The sequence below is a fragment of the Cornus florida genome, unplaced genomic scaffold (assembly GCF_030987335.1).
Source record: "Cornus florida cultivar Cherokee Brave unplaced genomic scaffold, ASM3098733v1 CherokeeBrave_3.0.0_Hap2_Chr10, whole genome shotgun sequence".
Taxonomy (NCBI): domain Eukaryota; kingdom Viridiplantae; phylum Streptophyta; class Magnoliopsida; order Cornales; family Cornaceae; genus Cornus; species Cornus florida.
The window spans coordinates 84,960,876-84,977,809 of record NW_026775580.1 but is presented as its reverse complement, the minus strand read 5'-3'; the positions used below and the strand labels follow the sequence as shown (position 1 = coordinate 84,977,809).

The window sequence follows — 16,934 nt, the reverse complement described above, 5'->3', positions numbered from 1 at the left end:
ACTCACATTCAGACTTTATAAATTTAGGGATTCTTTGATAGAGCTGTGGTTTACATTTTTGGCTGTGATTTTATTTCGGTAAAAATGACAAGTTTTGAAAAGTTGTGCTTTCATTTCGGTCAATACCAAAATAGTTTGGTTGTTGAATTTTTTTAAAAAGATTTGGGAAAATATGTTTGTGAATTTTTTTTTTATAACTATTTTATTTACTATTATACTATAATTGAAAAATAATAAAATAACATTTTAATTTTACTATTCGGGTATAATAAAATATTTTTAAATTTTTATTTATTATTTGAGTTTAATTAAAAAATAATAAAGTAATATTTTATTTAGTATTTGAGTATAATTGAACATTAATAACATAATAAATAACATTTTTAATTTTACTATTTGAGTATAATATAATAATTTTTAAAATTTTATTTACTATTGTGGTGTAATTGAAAAATAATATTTTATTACTATTCGAGTATAATTGAAAAATAATAAAATAATAAATAACATTTTTAATTTTACTATTCTCGTATAATAAATTTTTTAAATTTTATTTACTGTTATAGTATAATTGAAAAATAATAAATTAATAAAGTAATATTTTATTTATTATTCTAGTATAATTGAAAATTAATAAAATAACATTTCTTTAATTGTGAAAAATAATAAATAACGGTATTTGAAAATCTAGGCTCTATTTTGGAGATGTGAGAGTTGTGAAGGAAATGATAATTAGTTTTCAAAAGTTTTGGAATGTGAAAAGTCAAAATGTAGTTACCATTTCCTTCAAATTTTGTTGAAATGATACCTGTGACTATGGTAACTATATTTTGACTTTTTATCATTTCTTTCGTTTCACAAAGTTTTGAAATGCGAATGAAGGAAAGAGGAAACGAATAATTTTTACCAAACAAATTTTGTTGCAAACCAAAACTGAAAACGTTACCAAATAAAGTGTCATTGTCTCAAATGAATTAATACTAAAAATGCTCTCCAGTTATCAGAGAAATAATGTTTAAAACTATGTGTTTGATCATTTCATTTAAAACTAAAAAGAGTACTGCTATTTATGTTAGACAAATAAAAATCTATTACTTCACTAAGTTTATGTGACTACTTATGTGTTAAATATAATGGATTCAAAAGTAATTAACTATTAGGAAAGTTGTAATACATTTTTTAGGTTTCATCTTAATATAATATCTTTATTGATGATTAACGTTTCAATCACCTTGTATTTCAAATTGTATGTGTTTTATAGATACATTACATTGCATCTCTCTAAGGCATATAGATATTTAAGATTGAATCTCCTATATATAGTTAGATAGGCATTTGTTCATTGCTATAATGATCTATGTAATTCCATAAACAAAAACAAAGAGAGGAATTTAAAGAAAAATTGCAAAGCATTGAAATTTTGAAAAATATTGCAGTTTTTGTTTTAGATTTTGTACCAATCAAATTCTTATATTTGATTACCATAAAAGTTGCTGTGAAAACGAAACGAAGATGATACAGTTATGAAAATTGAAAAGATAACGAAAGGAGTGTTGAAAAATTTAGAAGAGAGAGAAAAAAAAAAAATGACGTATTGATGGAAACAAATAGGAATAGTAATGATACTTATTTAGGTTGAAATTTTATAATAACACGTCATATTTTTATTTCTGTCAATTTTACGTCGAAATATTAAAGTCGTCAATAATATCATTTATCAATTAAAAATAGCTATTGGAAGCAATATGCCCACCAATGATGGTTACAATTCCCAACTCAAATTCAATGGCGTCCAAATATTCCAAATATGCCTAATTGATTTTACATGTTTAAGCCAATGGTGGCAATGTCAAAGAGACATCTTATGAGATCAAGATTATTTTCATAGAAATGTGACAACGATAGATAGGGATGGATAGAATCATGTTTATACAACGCAAATCCAACATTTTATTGTTCATATAAAACTTAACAACCACGCAAAAAAACACGGAGCCTTTAATTTACGTTTATCAATTCAAAGCAGTGATCCCTTGGTTTTGCTTGGAAAATAACATTTCTTCATTTACCATGACCGCTGCCGGACCCTGACCCGTACCCTCGGCCTTCACCATATCCGGAACCGGAACCATTTCCCGAGCCACTTCCTCTGCCGGATCCCTCCCCATACCCCTCGCCACGGCCTTGGCCCGATCCTCCTCCTTGGTTGCCACCAGACCCAGACCCAGCTCTTGATCCAGCATATGAGCCCGCTTCTGAACCCGCACCAGAACCTGACCCTGAGCCCGAGCCCGAGCCCGAGCCCGAGCCCGAACCAGAGCCGGAGCCAGAGCCAGATCCCGAGCCAGAACCAGAGCCTGAACCACTCCCTCCTAGTCCTAGACCAAGGCCTATCCCAGCACCAATCCCATCACCACCCAGATCAATACCCAGATCCTTCCCAACACCACCCAGATTAATACCCAGATCCTTCCTAGCCACCCGGCTTTCGGACACCATAGCATAGGTTGAAACAAGAAAAGCAACCACAACCAATGACTTCAAACCAGTCATTGTTAAAGCCAAAGTGGTATTAAGAATAGCAAAACAATGTTTATGACACAATGCTCTCTCAGCTACTAGAAAGTGCTTTGATGTGTTGGTGGTAGTGACAATACTCTAGCCAAATAGAGCTATTTATAGTTGGAGATGCCAAGGTTTGGTACGTAAACGTGCCTGAATTATAGAATGAAAGTGGGAACTTTTCTTATGTCATATTGGATAAATGATACCATAGCTTGTGGTCGATAAAGCTGAGTCATGCAGTGGAGATTCTGCTGGAGGCCTCATAACCACCACATTATTAAGATGGTGCCGGCCACAATTCCACTTAACATAGTGCCTCAATTATAGACCCTTATTTTTTTATTTTGTTACGTAATACGCACATATAATCTTACACTGTGTGAACATATAGTAGAAGAGACTCACAGGATCTAAGTTGAAAATGAATTGAGTCATAGTGCTTCGATCGATCATAAAGTATTATGTTTCAGTATCGATTCTTCATTAAATGCAAATAATTTTTTAGGGGCCACGCCCATAGAGATAGTCCGAATTTTATCCGATCCGCATGATGGAAGTCGATATTTTAATTTAAGTTTGAAATTTTAAGATTATTTTTGTTTTAGTAGTCCAAGTTCTTTTCTCTAATTATTGAAGAGATTCAATTAACATTTTAGAACTTGAAAAAGTTGGAACAAATTTTGGTTGAGAGCCATATTCATTAGAGTTTAGACCAAAATAAACAAACCGCGATTAAACATCTGAATGTTAAGAAATTACAATGAATATTTATTGAAACAGTCTACAGCGTTAATTTTCACTTTTAAATGTGCAAAAAAAAAAAAAAAAAAAAAAAAAAAAAAAAAAAAAAAGGGAGGAATTTTGGAAGGTAGATAGAGAAACTGCTTCATAAAGAGATACTGTAGTAGCCAGCATATATAAGAGTTGAGTTACTATCATATATGACCCAAATTTATGTAATTAAGATAAGCCTTTTTATTTTAATTCTTTAATTATTATATTTGGTATATATAATGACTTGAGTGTGCTACACATGCAACAGAGTTCTTTCCCTGCTTACCTGTTATGATTATCAAGAAATTCCAGGCTTTGAATTGCCTTGAAAATATTAATGTTCTTGATTGCTTGGGAGAAGTATATCTATTTACAAGGAATACAAATGTATATATCACCACTGCGTTTTAAAGTGAAAGGTGAGAATTTGTGAATTTGAGTCCCGAGCAAATAAGTGTGTGAGTTTCTTGTTAAGAAAAACTGCATATTTGGAAAGGCATAATTAAACTAGACTATATTGTCAAATGCGCGCGCGCACACACATATATATATATGTGTATGTGCAATTGATCAAGGAACTAAAGATATATGTATAAGGTATTCTTGTATTTATTTCCAATAACTTGAATGATCGAGAAACTCAATGTACTTCGCTGGTGATTTAGCTCAAGCATGGAGACTTGTATTTTTAGATCATCCACATGAACTCCTCAAATATATATATATATATATATATATATATATATATCTGTGTGTGTGGTTTTAACGCGCGGATATCCTCGTTGCCTATACTAATATGAACCTTCTGATATATTTTTTAATCTAATACTCTTAAGCGGGTTCGTCAAAGTTTGCTGGTCAAGGTCCAAAATTTCCAGGTTTAATTTGTGAGAGTTGATAAATCCAAGTCTACTTCATTTTGCCTGCTTCTACCTTTCATGGCTTGAAATTTCATTAAAATTATATGCAACAAAAACCTCATATAGATGAATAATCTTTTGTATGTTTATCTTTATTCCCTGCTCACTTTCCTTTTAATTTCATGTTGTTGCAAATAATTCTCCGATTTTCTGATATTAATTGAGGTTTTCCTTAACATTAATATAATTAAAAACGCCTCAGTTTTGACTCTGTCTATTCTTAACCTAAGCATATCTTAGTTGATCTCGGATTTGGATACTCCCCAACACCAAAGAGGGTTTGTACTCCATTAAGGTTGAATATTACATTATCAAATAATAATAAGAGTAAATCATCATGGATGAGTCCCAACTTGTATCGCAATTTCATGTTTGGTAGAGTACAGAATCCTCTACACTAACTAATAAAATCTTGCTGAATCGATTTCCTATATACGAGCATTACCAAATAACAATACAGCTAAAAATCATAGCCTTTAATATCTTAAATGAAGAAAAATAATATCACAATGACAAAATAAAAAACTGTAAATGAAAATTGATCATGAAAGAGATGGGTAATGCAATTGAAGTAGTAGTAGTATTTCTAATAAGAATAGAGAATTAATACAACACAAGAAAGACTGGGGAACTAAAAGTCCACGTATGAAAAGGAACTAAAACACATCACTCATAGTCAGTCCACCAATATTTATTTAGATACAAAATGGTGACACTTCATTTTTAACTCTCATTTTTCCTTAGATACGGTGGATGCATGTTCTCAGTTGCCACCACTCCCCTCACCATAACCTTCCCCATAGCCTTCACCATAACCAGATCCATTTCCGGATCCGCTTCCCCTGCCAGACCCTTGACCATATCCCTCACCGTGTCCGGATCCAGACCCAGAACCCGAACCACTCCCACTCCCACTCCCACTCCCACGGCCTTGGCCCGATCCACGTCCTTGGTTACTTCCTGATCCTGATCCAGACCCGGCTCTAGACCCAGCATACGAACCCGCTTCAGAGCCTGCTCCAGACCCAGAACTGGAACCCGAACCTGATCCTGACCCAGATCCGGATCCAGACCCTGAGCCACTACCACCGCCTCCTAATCCCAAGCCTACCCCTGCTGCTCCAGCGCCAACTCCCACACCACCAAGATCCACACCCAAGTCTTTCCTTGCAATTCTGGTCCCAGATATAAGAGCAGAAGTAGCAAGGAGCAGAGCTATAACTGCTACTAATTTCACAGCCATTTATAGTGTGATGCTATAGATTAAAGAATTTTCGGACACGAAGATATGAAAATGTAACTGATTTCTGGATAAAAATATAGTATATGATATGAGCTGAGAGGATTGTGATTGTGTTAAGAGACCATTGCATGGAGATTCAGGTATTTATAGTTGTTGACACTGAAGGTGCATGAAACGTCTAGAAAGCAGGAGTGAAGTGGAGGATTAGTGGTATATGCAATATAATCCGTAGTGGAAGTGGTGATTTGGCACTTTTGGGATTTGGGTGGACAAATCTCGTGGCTGAGATAGCTATGCCCTCCGGGAGTATTTGGGCTTCCGCCACGACTCTATGTTACACCGACCCATATGATTTCACTCAGGCTATGATTGGATGTACTAATTGACTGCCCTATGTTAAACAAGCACACACACACATATATATACACATACATATATATATCTTGAATAGTACGTTAGATCAGGTTGACCTTATTGTAAATTTTGTTTTATACCTGCCTATATACAACATTCACATTTTTAGTGATAGTGCTCTGGTCTATGTGCAGCTAAAATATTTGGCACTATACTAGTTCATCTGACTTGTTTTACGACCAATTAACAAAACAGAATGTGCCAGGACAAAGTTTAACCACTACATCTTATTTACGGCCGGGAAGTGTTTTCTTTTTCTTTATAACTATTGGATGCTTCAATTTTACATAAATCAAAGACATCTCCAAAATCTGAGAATCAATCATTCTAGATTTCTCTTTTAACTCTTACCCCTAAATTTTATTTACACTGCCGTTGGAATAGTTTATAGAAATTGATATGCAGAGAGTTCTGTAAAGTTTAAAAATATCTATCATAATTTGGAGGAGTGTTCTAGATAGCATATCCTAATTAACCGTGTAGAAAGGGAAGTGTCTGCCTATATGAAGGGTAAGACTTTCATTTGTAATCATCAAATTTTAAGGGTGAGTGTTGAGCTTATAATTGTGTGATTGTTAGTGTTGTAAAAAAATTCTTAATATTCTAATAAAGTTTCTGAATGTGTATGGATGTGCAAGTCAGAGGAGCGTATTAAACGCTCAAAAACAAAATACTGTAAAGAATGATTAGAATAAAAGGTTTGGTTAGGGCAAGTAAATTTGAACACAAGTAAATTTAAACATGTTCAAATTATTTTTAGACTAAAGGAAAAGTAAAAGTCTGAGTGTTTTGATCTCCAATATGATTTTTAAGTTAATGATATATTTATTTGTCCAAAATGGTGAATGTGAAATTGTGTTTCAAATTATAAGGTTGAAATGAAATAAATGATTGGAAAAATAAATAAAATAAATAAATGTATAAAAAAGTTTATCCAATGAAATCTTGTGAAACAATTAATATGTTTATATGCACTAGTATAATCCCCGTGTTTGTGACAATTTCACCATAATTGTACGCGTGTTTTCGCAGACCATTGAGATTGGCGGATCTCTCTGTCAAGATCTCTGTAATCATCTCTTTCGGCTTGGCTACAGCTCTTTTTGCTTGGAAACTGAAAACTTTGCCTTTCTTCTTCCCTAGATAGGGTGCATGGCCCGTGATGAAGTAACTATTTTGTCAATTTTGGAGTTCTAAAAAGCACAAATGAGAAGAAAGCACACATAATTATTCATACCTCATTAAAGGCCCTAACGATTTTTTTCTATTTTTAAACATTTTTTATTCACAATAATAATAAATTCATACCTCATTAAAGCCCACAATGATTTTTTCTATTTTTAAACATTTTGTATTCACAATAATAATAAATTCATACCTCTCCATTTGTTTCGCATAAAATATTCTTTTTAGAAAATATTTTTCCTTTTCAGGTAAAACATTCTTTTATTTTTACTTTGTCAAATTACTTTGTCAGTATTTGACAAAGGTCTACGTTCAGGTTGAAGTAAAGTACATCTTTCTAGGCATGTAAAATAACTTGTCGATAATTTATGGATAAATTATTTTTGTTAAATTTTAATATTTTTTTTCGTAAATATTTTACTACAACCAAATACCAGAAAATAATAAAATATTTTACGTCCAAACAAATGGAGTCCTTCAAAAAAAAAAATGATAATGATTAATTTTATTTTCTTTTTTTTTTCACAATTATTTTCTCTTTTTTTTCCACATCTAGTAAATATGTAAATCCCTTAATGATTTTCTCTATTTTTAAACATTATATATGTAATATACGTATACACTATTCTAAAAGCTTAAGAAATGTCTTAAAATTTTGATTTTTTTTTAAATACATAAAAAAGTATCATTAAAGCACACAAAATTATTCGTACCCCATTAAAGGCTTTAAAAGCCCCTAATGATTTTTTCTATTTTTAAACCTTTTTTGTTCACAATAATAATAAATTCATACCTCTAATCCACAATATTCTGAAAAAAAAATAATAATAAATAAAAAATAAAAAAATAATTCCCTTCCACTATTTTAAAAGCTACCCATCCTTAAAAAAAAAAAAAATGGTTTAACTAATTTGAAGATGAGTTATACAGTTGCGTTCTTGTTAAAATTTTGTTCTCACCGTCTTTATTTTAATAAGAATCAAAGAAAGCATCATGTCACTCTATTCTAAGTTAGAAATTTTTTTTTTTTTTTTTCATATAACTTCTTCAAACATAAACTAAATTTGTGTAAAATTATGAGAAAACCACTATACTGTAAACCTATGAAACAACATCGAGTTACAAGTTAGAGTAATTATAGAAATGTTAAATTTTCTTAATATTAAAATTTTCAATAATTTTTTTCAAAAATATATTTTCAATAACTCGTGATCAGAAAATATTAGAGTAAAACAAATCAAAATAAAATTGGTGAAAAAAGGTTAAATAGCAAATCGATAGCATACAAGAGATAAGATAAGATAATTTAAGGAAGGCTTATTCCACTTTTTTCCAATTACAATTATATTTACCATTTTTTTTCTTTTAAAGGAAATGACAAAAAGGTCTTTAAATTTATTAATGCACCATCCTTGAATTTATAATATCATAACTACCCTTTATATAACTTTAATTTTTTTTTTTTTACCTTCTTCACTTTATTTACTGTTTTTTTTTCCTTTCTATTTGTTTTTTTCTAGAGGTCTTCTCAAAGAACATAATTTATTCTATACTAATAATTTAATTTTTGATGTCCAAAAGAAATAATTATTTCATAATGACTTTTTTTTTTTTTTTTGGGGTCTTATCAAAAGATATAATTTTTGAATAAAATTTTTATTTCTTGGTCTTGCACAAAAAAAAATTTATTCAATTAATTTTTTGCCTTGTAAAAAAAGACCTAATATTAAAGATAAGATATAATGAGAGGAAATCTAAACACAATTTTGTCATTTAAAAAATAATAATTATTTACTTTAAAAGTTAGAGTTAGAATTGTTATTTCATTCAATAATTATAGTGTAAATGTTAAAAAGTGAAATGCGAATAAGATCTTCCTAATTTAAACATAAAATATGGTGAGATATAGACTAGAAGAAAACTTGTAACTCATTTTGTGATTGGTTGTAGAGTCTCAATTTTTTGGGAATCCCAAAATCAATTTTTGGCTACTCCATGAACACGCATGGACGACAAATTTTGGCTGAATGATGATGTAAAAAATGATTGTATCATGAATATAGATGATCTCTTAATATTAAAATTTTCTATAACTTTTTCCAGAAATTTATTTTTAAAAACTAATGATAAAAAAATATTGGAGTAAAACAAACGAAAATAAAATTGGTGTAAAAGATTGCAAATCAATAGTCCAGCAAGAAGAGATAAGTTAAACATAAAGAGTGATGAGATGTAGACGGAAATAATACCTGTAAATCATGTCGTGATTAGTTGTAGAGCTTAAGCTTTTTTTTTTTGCAATTCCAAAATCAATCTTTGGCTATTCAAAGAAGACATATGTACTACAAATTTTGGATGAATAATAATGTAAAAATTGATTGTATCACGAATGGTAGATGAACTTTTCAAATTCAAACAAAAATAAAAATGTTACTTTTGATATGCTAATTAATACATGCATATTTATTGATTTGATTATATATTAATAATTAAAAGTTAAAGTTACAATTGGTAAACACATAAGATGAATTTTGTAGATGATCTCTTCAAATGAAAATGAAAATGTAACAGTCCTCTCTTGATATAAAATAATAGAAAATGTAAGAAATTCTTGATATACTAAATGAATGCATTCTTATTAAATTATTTACATATTAATAATTAAAAATAAAAAAAAAAGAAAATGTAACTGTCCTCTCATGCTAGATAAATGCATACTTATTAACTTGATTATATATTAATAATTAAAATAAAAATTACAATTGATGAACAAATGAGTGAAACTTGTTTAGAAATAATCAAAAAATATATACACTTTTATAAATAATATATAGATTGAAATTTTTAAGTATGCGTTATGAATATGAACCATCAGCTAATTAGTAATTGTATGTGTTTAATTTAATGAGACTTTTTATAAATGTGAAAAAAAAAACACAAACAACGATTAAACATCTGAATGTTAAGAAATTACAATGAATATTTATTGAAACAGTCTAAAGCGTTAATTTTCACTTTTAAATGTGCAAAAAAAAAAAAAAAAAAGAGGATGGGAGGAGGAGGAATTTTGGAAGGTAAGACAGAGAAACTGTTTCATAGAGATACTGTAGTAGCCAGCATATGTAAGAGTTGAGTTACCATCATATATGACCCAAATTTATGTAATTAAGATAAGCCTTTTATTTTAATTCTTTAAGTATTATATTTGGTATATATAATGATTGAGTGTGCTACACATGCAACAGAGTTCTTTCCCTGCTTACCTGTTATGATTATCAAGAAATTCCAGGCTTTGAATTGCCTTGAAAATATTAAAGTTCTTGATTGCTTGGGAGAAATATATCCATTTAAAAGGAATACAAATATATATACCACCGCTGCGTTTTAAAGTGAAAGGTGAAAATTTGTAGATTTGAGTTTCGAACAAATAAGTATGTGAGTTTCTTGTTAAGAAAAATTACATACTTGAAAAGACATAATTAATTCGAGACCATAACTATTAGATTATATTGTCAAATGCATATATATGTATATATATATATATATATATATATATATATGTATGTGCATTTGATCAAGGAACTTAAGATATATGTATAAGGTGTTCACATCTTGTATTTATTTCCAATAACTCGAATGATCGAGAAACTCAATGTACTTCGTTGGTGTTTTAGCTCAAGCATGGAGACTTGTATTTTTAGATCTTCCACATGAACTCGTCAAAAATATATATACATGAACTCGTCAATAATTCTCCGATTTTCTGATATTAATTGAGGATTTCCTTAGCATTAATACAATTAAAAACGCCTTAATTTTGACTCTGTCTATTCTTAACCTAAGCATATCTTAGTTGATCTCGGATTTGGATACTCTCCAACACCAAAGAGGTTTGTATTCCATAAGGGTGAAGATTACATTATCAAATAATAATAAGAGTAAACGGACGTGAATAAGTCCTACCTTATGTCGCAATCTCATGTTTGGAGTACAAAATCCCCTACAACAAAAAATAGGATCTTGCTAAGTCGATATCATATATACGAGCATTGCCAAATAACAGCACAGCTAAAAATCATAGCCTTTAATATCTTAAATGAAGAAAGATAATATCAAAATGACAAAATAAAAAACCGTAAATGAAAATTGATCATGAAAGAGATGGGAAATGTAATTGTAGTAGTAGTAGTATTTCTAATAAGAATAGAAAATTCATACCACACAAGAAAGACTAGTGAACTAAAAGTCCACATATGAAAGGAACTAAAACACATCACTTGTAGTCAGTCCACCAATATTTATTTTAGATACAAAATGGTGACACTTCTATTTTTAACTCTCATTTTTCCTTTTATATGGTGGGATGCATGTTCTCAGTTGCCACCACTCCCCTCACCATAACCTTCCCCATAGCCTTCACCGTAACCAGATCCATTTCCGGATCCGCTTCCCCTGCCAGACCCTTGACCATATCCCTCACCGCGTCCGGATCCAGACCCAGAACCCGAACCACTCCCACTCCCACTCCCACTCCCACGGCCTTGGCCTGATCCACGTCCTTGGTTACTTCCTGATCCTGATCCTGATCCAGACCCGGATCTAGACCCAGCATATGAACCCGCTTCAGAGCCTGCTCCAGACCCAGAACCCGAACCAGATCCTGATGCGGAACCTGATCCTGACCCAGAGCCAGAACCAGACCCAGATCCGGATCCAGACCCTGAGCCACTACCACTACCTCCTAATCCCAAGCCTACCCCCGTTCCAGCACCAAATCCCACACCACCAAGATCCACACCCAAGTCTTTCCTTGCAATTCTGGTCCCAGATATAAGACCAGAAGTAGCAAGGAGCAGAGCTATAACTGCTACTAATTTCACAGCCATTGATAGTGATGCTATAGATTAAAGAATTTTCGGAAAGGAAGATATGAAAATGTAACTGATTTCTGGATAAAAATATAGTATATGATATGAGCTGAGAGGATTGTGATTGTGTTAGAGACCATTGCATGGAGATTCAGGTATTTATAGTTGTTGATGCTGAAGTTGGTGCATGAAACCTCTAGAAAACAGGAGTGAAGTGGAGGATTAGTGGCATATGCAATATAATCCATAGTGGAAGTGGTGATTTGGCACTTTTGGGATTTGGGTGGACAAATCTTGTGGCTGAGATAGCTATGCCCTCCGGGAGTATTTGGGCTTCCGCCACGACTCTATGTTACACCGACCCATATGATTTCACTCAGGCTATGATTGGATGTACTAATTGACTGCCCTATATTAAACAGGCACACACACATATATATATCTACATACATATATATATCTTGAATAGTACGTTAGATCAGGTTGACCTTATTGTAAATTTTGTTTTATTCCTACATATATACAACATTCACGTACATTTTTTGTGATAGTGCTATGGTCGGTGTGCAGCTAAAATATTTGGCACTATACCAGTTCCATCTGACTTGTTTCACGACCATTTAACAAAGCAGAATGTGCCATGACAAAGTTTAAACCACTACATCTTATTTACGGCCGGAAAGCGTTTTCTTTTTCTTTACAATTCTTGGATGGTTCAATTTTACATAAATCAAGACAACTCCAAAATCTGAGAATCAGTCATTCTAGATTTCTCTTATTTTTTAACTCAGTACCCCTAAATTTTATTACGCTGCCGTTGCCCGTTGGAATAGTTTAGATTGGTAAGTAGAGAGTTCTAGTTTAAAAATATCTATGATAATTTGGAAGAGTGTTCTAGATAGCATATCCTAAGGGCTCGTTTGGGTCGCGATAACGTTTATATGTTATGGTTTGATATGATATGAAAACAACCGTTTTGGTATTGATATGTTTTTAGTAGAAATCAGAATCAAATTTGGTAACGACTATTTTATTTTTTATAATTGTATATCAAAAACATAAAAACGTATTTGGTAATGTTATGCGTTTTAAGGAATCCGAAAACAAAACACGTTTGGGAAGTTAGTTTTGTTGTCAAAAATTCTGAATCAATAACAGGATTCCTGTTTGGTAAAGACTGTTTTATTTTTGTTTTGAATAATTATATATATGAATACAATTATAAGTTTATATGTAATAATCCATTTTTCTTTATGATTTGAGTTAATTTGTTAAAAAAAATATATTCTGCATTAAAGAATTGGGAAAAAAAATTGTGAATAAATTTACATGTATAAATAAGATCATGTGGGATGTTTATGAGGCATAAACATAATTAGTGACAACCAAACTACAAATTTAACTTTGTAACAATTTTTCAATGAGAGGAGATCTTTGCATTCCATTTATCTTTTTCTTTTGGCTTGCACTCCATTTAACTTTATTTTGTTTTATATATATATATATATATATATATATATAAATTCATTATGAATGAGAGAGAGATCCTTGTAGTTGAAACTAACAAGAAGCAAAGTCAAAACGTTGATCTTCTTGAATTGGTCAGAATTGAGGCTTGGTGGACATTGAAGCTTGTGAATGGGTTTACTTTACTAAGATTAGTTTGAAATTTTCAGCTGGAGATCCTTCAAAGTGCTAATATTTTTATTGTTAACTAATGAGACCATTTTCCTTTTTCTTGAATATTTATTTTGATAACCAACTTCTGAATATTTCATACAATCTCCAACCATAACCAGAATTGATAAATAGGAAGAAAGATTAAAAGCAAGCAATCAAAGAAGATCCTTCTCTTATAAGACTTAACAATAAATCACCCCAACAAAAATAAAAAAATAAAAAGAGAGGCATGCCATCAAACAACCTGATAGAAAAATTATTGCCATCCAAACAAGTACTTGAAATTTTTTTGTAAGATTTTAATCAATCATAAATAACACACCTAACCACAAGTTTTTTTTTTGTACATCACAAACTTAATAAATTGTTGTTGCACCATTCACATATATACTTGCATATATAAGGAGCTAGACATTCCTTAAAAATAATACGTGTGCACACACTTCATTATACTTGCATAAAATGTACACACAACTGGAAATCACTAAAATTCATTCCATAAATTGTACACACACTTCTTTATACTTGCATAGGCTTCCATTTGATTAACTTAGAGATTACTAGCTTCCTAGAGTTGCAGTAACTGGAGAATGCTTCCTCTAAATCCCACTGGTGCCACTGCCCACAACTTACTGCCATGTCCTTCATGAATTGTTTTTGTCAATCCTTTTCACATCAAAGTCATTGTAATGATCATGTTTTAACCATGCTGCTCAACAAGGAAAAACTACATATATTTTAGTACCCAAGAGCAGTTTGTAGAAGCACACTGAACATAAACTATATACAATTTACAATACTTATAGTGAACATAAACTAGACACAATTTACACACACATACACTAATTGAATAGGTGCATATTAAATTCATGTTACTAACTGATGCATTTTATATCCCCAAAATATCATCTTTGTCCACCTTTATGCAACAAGATATATATATTCTAACACTACGTGACTTCGAAGTATTACATTGTCGAAGAATTCCCTGACCTCCATTTATGCACAATAATAATAAATTTAAAAAAAAAAAAAAAAAAAATGGCCATTTAAGACAGGTGACCCCTATACACTGCAAAATTGGTCACTTAAAGGCACGTGACCCCCCGAGCATATAATTCAAGTTATTCAACCTATCAAAAGTTTTGCATTCAACACTCAACAAATTGAAACAGAAACTAAATAAAATAATCAGGATTAACAACTCATGGTAACGCAGTTATTATTGAAGTGATTGGGATCCCATTATAACTTAGCACGCACAAACAAATACACACATAGGAAAGGAAAACATCACTTCATTCTATCACATACCCACAATAAAAATCAACTAAAAAACACTAACAAAAATTATAGGGATGTACAAAAGTTTACCTGAGAAACAAACTTTCCAAATAAGATATAATATTCTATCAAAAACAAAGGAAAGGAAAAAAATATGGATTAGATCAATTCGCACTAGGGTTTCACGAACTTCCTACAATAAACAAATATATCAGAAGGAAGCCCAAAAATCTGTTTGAAACAGTTTTTCCCAGCAACACGTACTTCCCTTTGAAAATTCATAAAAAAAAAAAATTCTCAACCAATTTGCATGAAACCAAAGTCCGTTGGAAGCTTAAAGAGTATATTTTTCTTCTATCAATTTAAATTAATAAATTTTCTTACCGATTAAATCAGGTTTGAAGGAAAAGAGAGGAAAAATTCTGCCACAAAACAGTTTTGACAGCATGTTAACATCAACTTCGAAAATCCATAATAATTTCAAAATTCAATCAATTTGAGCCAAACAAAAGCCTATTAACTCATTAACAATTTTACTTTCATATCCAAAATTTAATTTAAAAGATAACAGTTCTAAGTATAGAGATTTCAGTTCTAAAATTAGCATTTTTGGTTTCATTCTCCAACACAACTCTTCATTTAAATTCTAACAATTCTTCAATTAATTTCACTCCATTAACAAGAAAGTCGAAACCTACCATACCTACAATCTATATATGTCATAAAATCGAGTGGTTTGATGATACAACTGTATTAATCCATTTTTTAAAATCGTCAATCGATAAGGAAAAATGAAATTTGAAAAACCATCAAGTCCAACTTTCAAAACGCATCAATCCACCCATAAAGTATCTCTGAAGATTCCTCTAAATAATTAAACAGATATATAATCTATCTTAATTTAGTTGTAATTTGACAGAAATGTAGTCTTTGAAAAAAAAACCAGAAATGTACTCTGAATTCTAAAATCTATATACTACATGCCCCAAACAGAAGGAAAAGAGACGTCACCTCCCCACCCTAACCCCAATTTTGTACTACACATCAAAGCCCAACCCTAATTTCGTAAATACATCAACAAAATTGAAATCCCTAACCTGTTCGTAGGCATCCTCTTCAAAAATTGAACTCCTCTGGCCCAACTCTAACATCAAAATCGCATAGATGAGTCATGCATTCATCAAATGAAAAAAAAAAATCAAGAATCGATTAAACAACAGATTAATACACAAAAAAACATACACACATATATATATAAACATTTTAATCGCTGAAGAGGGTCAGGGAGTGAGAAGAATAAGAATCAAAATTTATGTATCCATTTTACTCGACCGAGTAAGTTTTACGAACAAACAAACAAACACACACATATATATATATACGTGTACAAATACAGAGAGAGATAGATTGGAAACAAACCTAGCAGCAGCTGTCGTCTACAAATCGCCGAACATACCTTCGCATCTCTAATGGAGGATTCCAGACTTCGGGTTTCTTCTTTAGGGGTTAGGGTTTGCTCCGATGGCCAACTGCAAAAGGCTTGATGGAAAGAGGGAAAACATTTTCACAGGTTAGGGCTTCGATCCGACCAGCGAGAAGACAGACAACCGAGAGGCGAAAATGGAAGGAGGTAACTGGAGGAGGAGATCTGCCAGATCGATGGTGGAAGAGTTTGTGTATGGAGTTATCGCTTCTGAAACGCCTCCAAGGAGCTGCGCGAAGAGAGAGAAAGTGAGGCTGAAAAATGGGCCAATTCTGATATGCGAATTTTTTATACTTGATATCACCGCTACAGTAAAAACGAGGGTGATATGTTTTTGGTTTGGGTTGATATCGCCAATATCATATCACCCAATATCACCAATTCTTTGATATGGGTTTTGGCCCAACTCTGATAATGTTTTGACACTATAAAATACCAGCCCACTCCAAACATGATATTGCCTAAAAACCAAAACCAAAACATCAAAACAATATCATATATGGGCTTCCGAAACGGCC

General features: G+C 31.6%; 3 protein-coding genes and 1 long non-coding RNA gene across 4 annotated transcripts; all 4 read right to left on the bottom strand.

The window, feature by feature from the left end:
* Nucleotides 1–1,926: 1,926 nt before the first annotated feature.
* Nucleotides 1,927–2,702, bottom strand: LOC132279579 (glycine-rich protein 5-like). Its single transcript, XM_059781599.1, has one exon. The coding sequence runs from the start codon at nucleotides 2,551–2,553 to the stop codon at nucleotides 2,062–2,064; it is 492 nt and encodes a 163-aa protein (XP_059637582.1). The 5' UTR covers nucleotides 2,554–2,702; the 3' UTR covers nucleotides 1,927–2,061.
* Nucleotides 2,703–4,817: 2,115 nt separating this feature from the next.
* Nucleotides 4,818–5,676, bottom strand: LOC132279576 (uncharacterized). The gene has a single exon (XM_059781595.1). The coding sequence runs from the start codon at nucleotides 5,500–5,502 to the stop codon at nucleotides 5,023–5,025; it is 480 nt and encodes a 159-aa protein (XP_059637578.1). The 5' UTR covers nucleotides 5,503–5,676; the 3' UTR covers nucleotides 4,818–5,022.
* Nucleotides 5,677–11,261: 5,585 nt separating this feature from the next.
* Nucleotides 11,262–12,118, bottom strand: LOC132278646 (cell wall protein IFF6-like). The gene has a single exon (XM_059780485.1). The coding sequence runs from the start codon at nucleotides 11,985–11,987 to the stop codon at nucleotides 11,475–11,477; it is 513 nt and encodes a 170-aa protein (XP_059636468.1). The 5' UTR covers nucleotides 11,988–12,118; the 3' UTR covers nucleotides 11,262–11,474.
* A 1,917-nt stretch (nucleotides 12,119–14,035) lies between these two features.
* Nucleotides 14,036–16,700, bottom strand: LOC132279574 (uncharacterized). The gene is made up of 3 exons (XR_009471352.1): nucleotides 16,353–16,700; nucleotides 16,031–16,077; nucleotides 14,036–14,358 (listed from the first exon to the last, which is right to left on the bottom strand). It is a non-coding gene; the product is annotated as an uncharacterized LOC132279574 (long non-coding RNA).
* Between the last annotated feature and the right edge of the window lie 234 nt (nucleotides 16,701–16,934).

What these genes read in the sequence shown, in the direction of transcription:
- LOC132279576 (XM_059781595.1), bottom strand. Translation starts at nt 5,502, where the DNA reads ATGGCTGTGAAATTAGTAGCAGTTATAGCTCTGCTCCTTGCTACTTCT.
- LOC132279579 (XM_059781599.1), bottom strand. Translation starts at nt 2,553, where the DNA reads ATGACTGGTTTGAAGTCATTGGTTGTGGTTGCTTTTCTTGTTTCAACC.
- LOC132278646 (XM_059780485.1), bottom strand. Translation starts at nt 11,987, where the DNA reads ATGGCTGTGAAATTAGTAGCAGTTATAGCTCTGCTCCTTGCTACTTCT.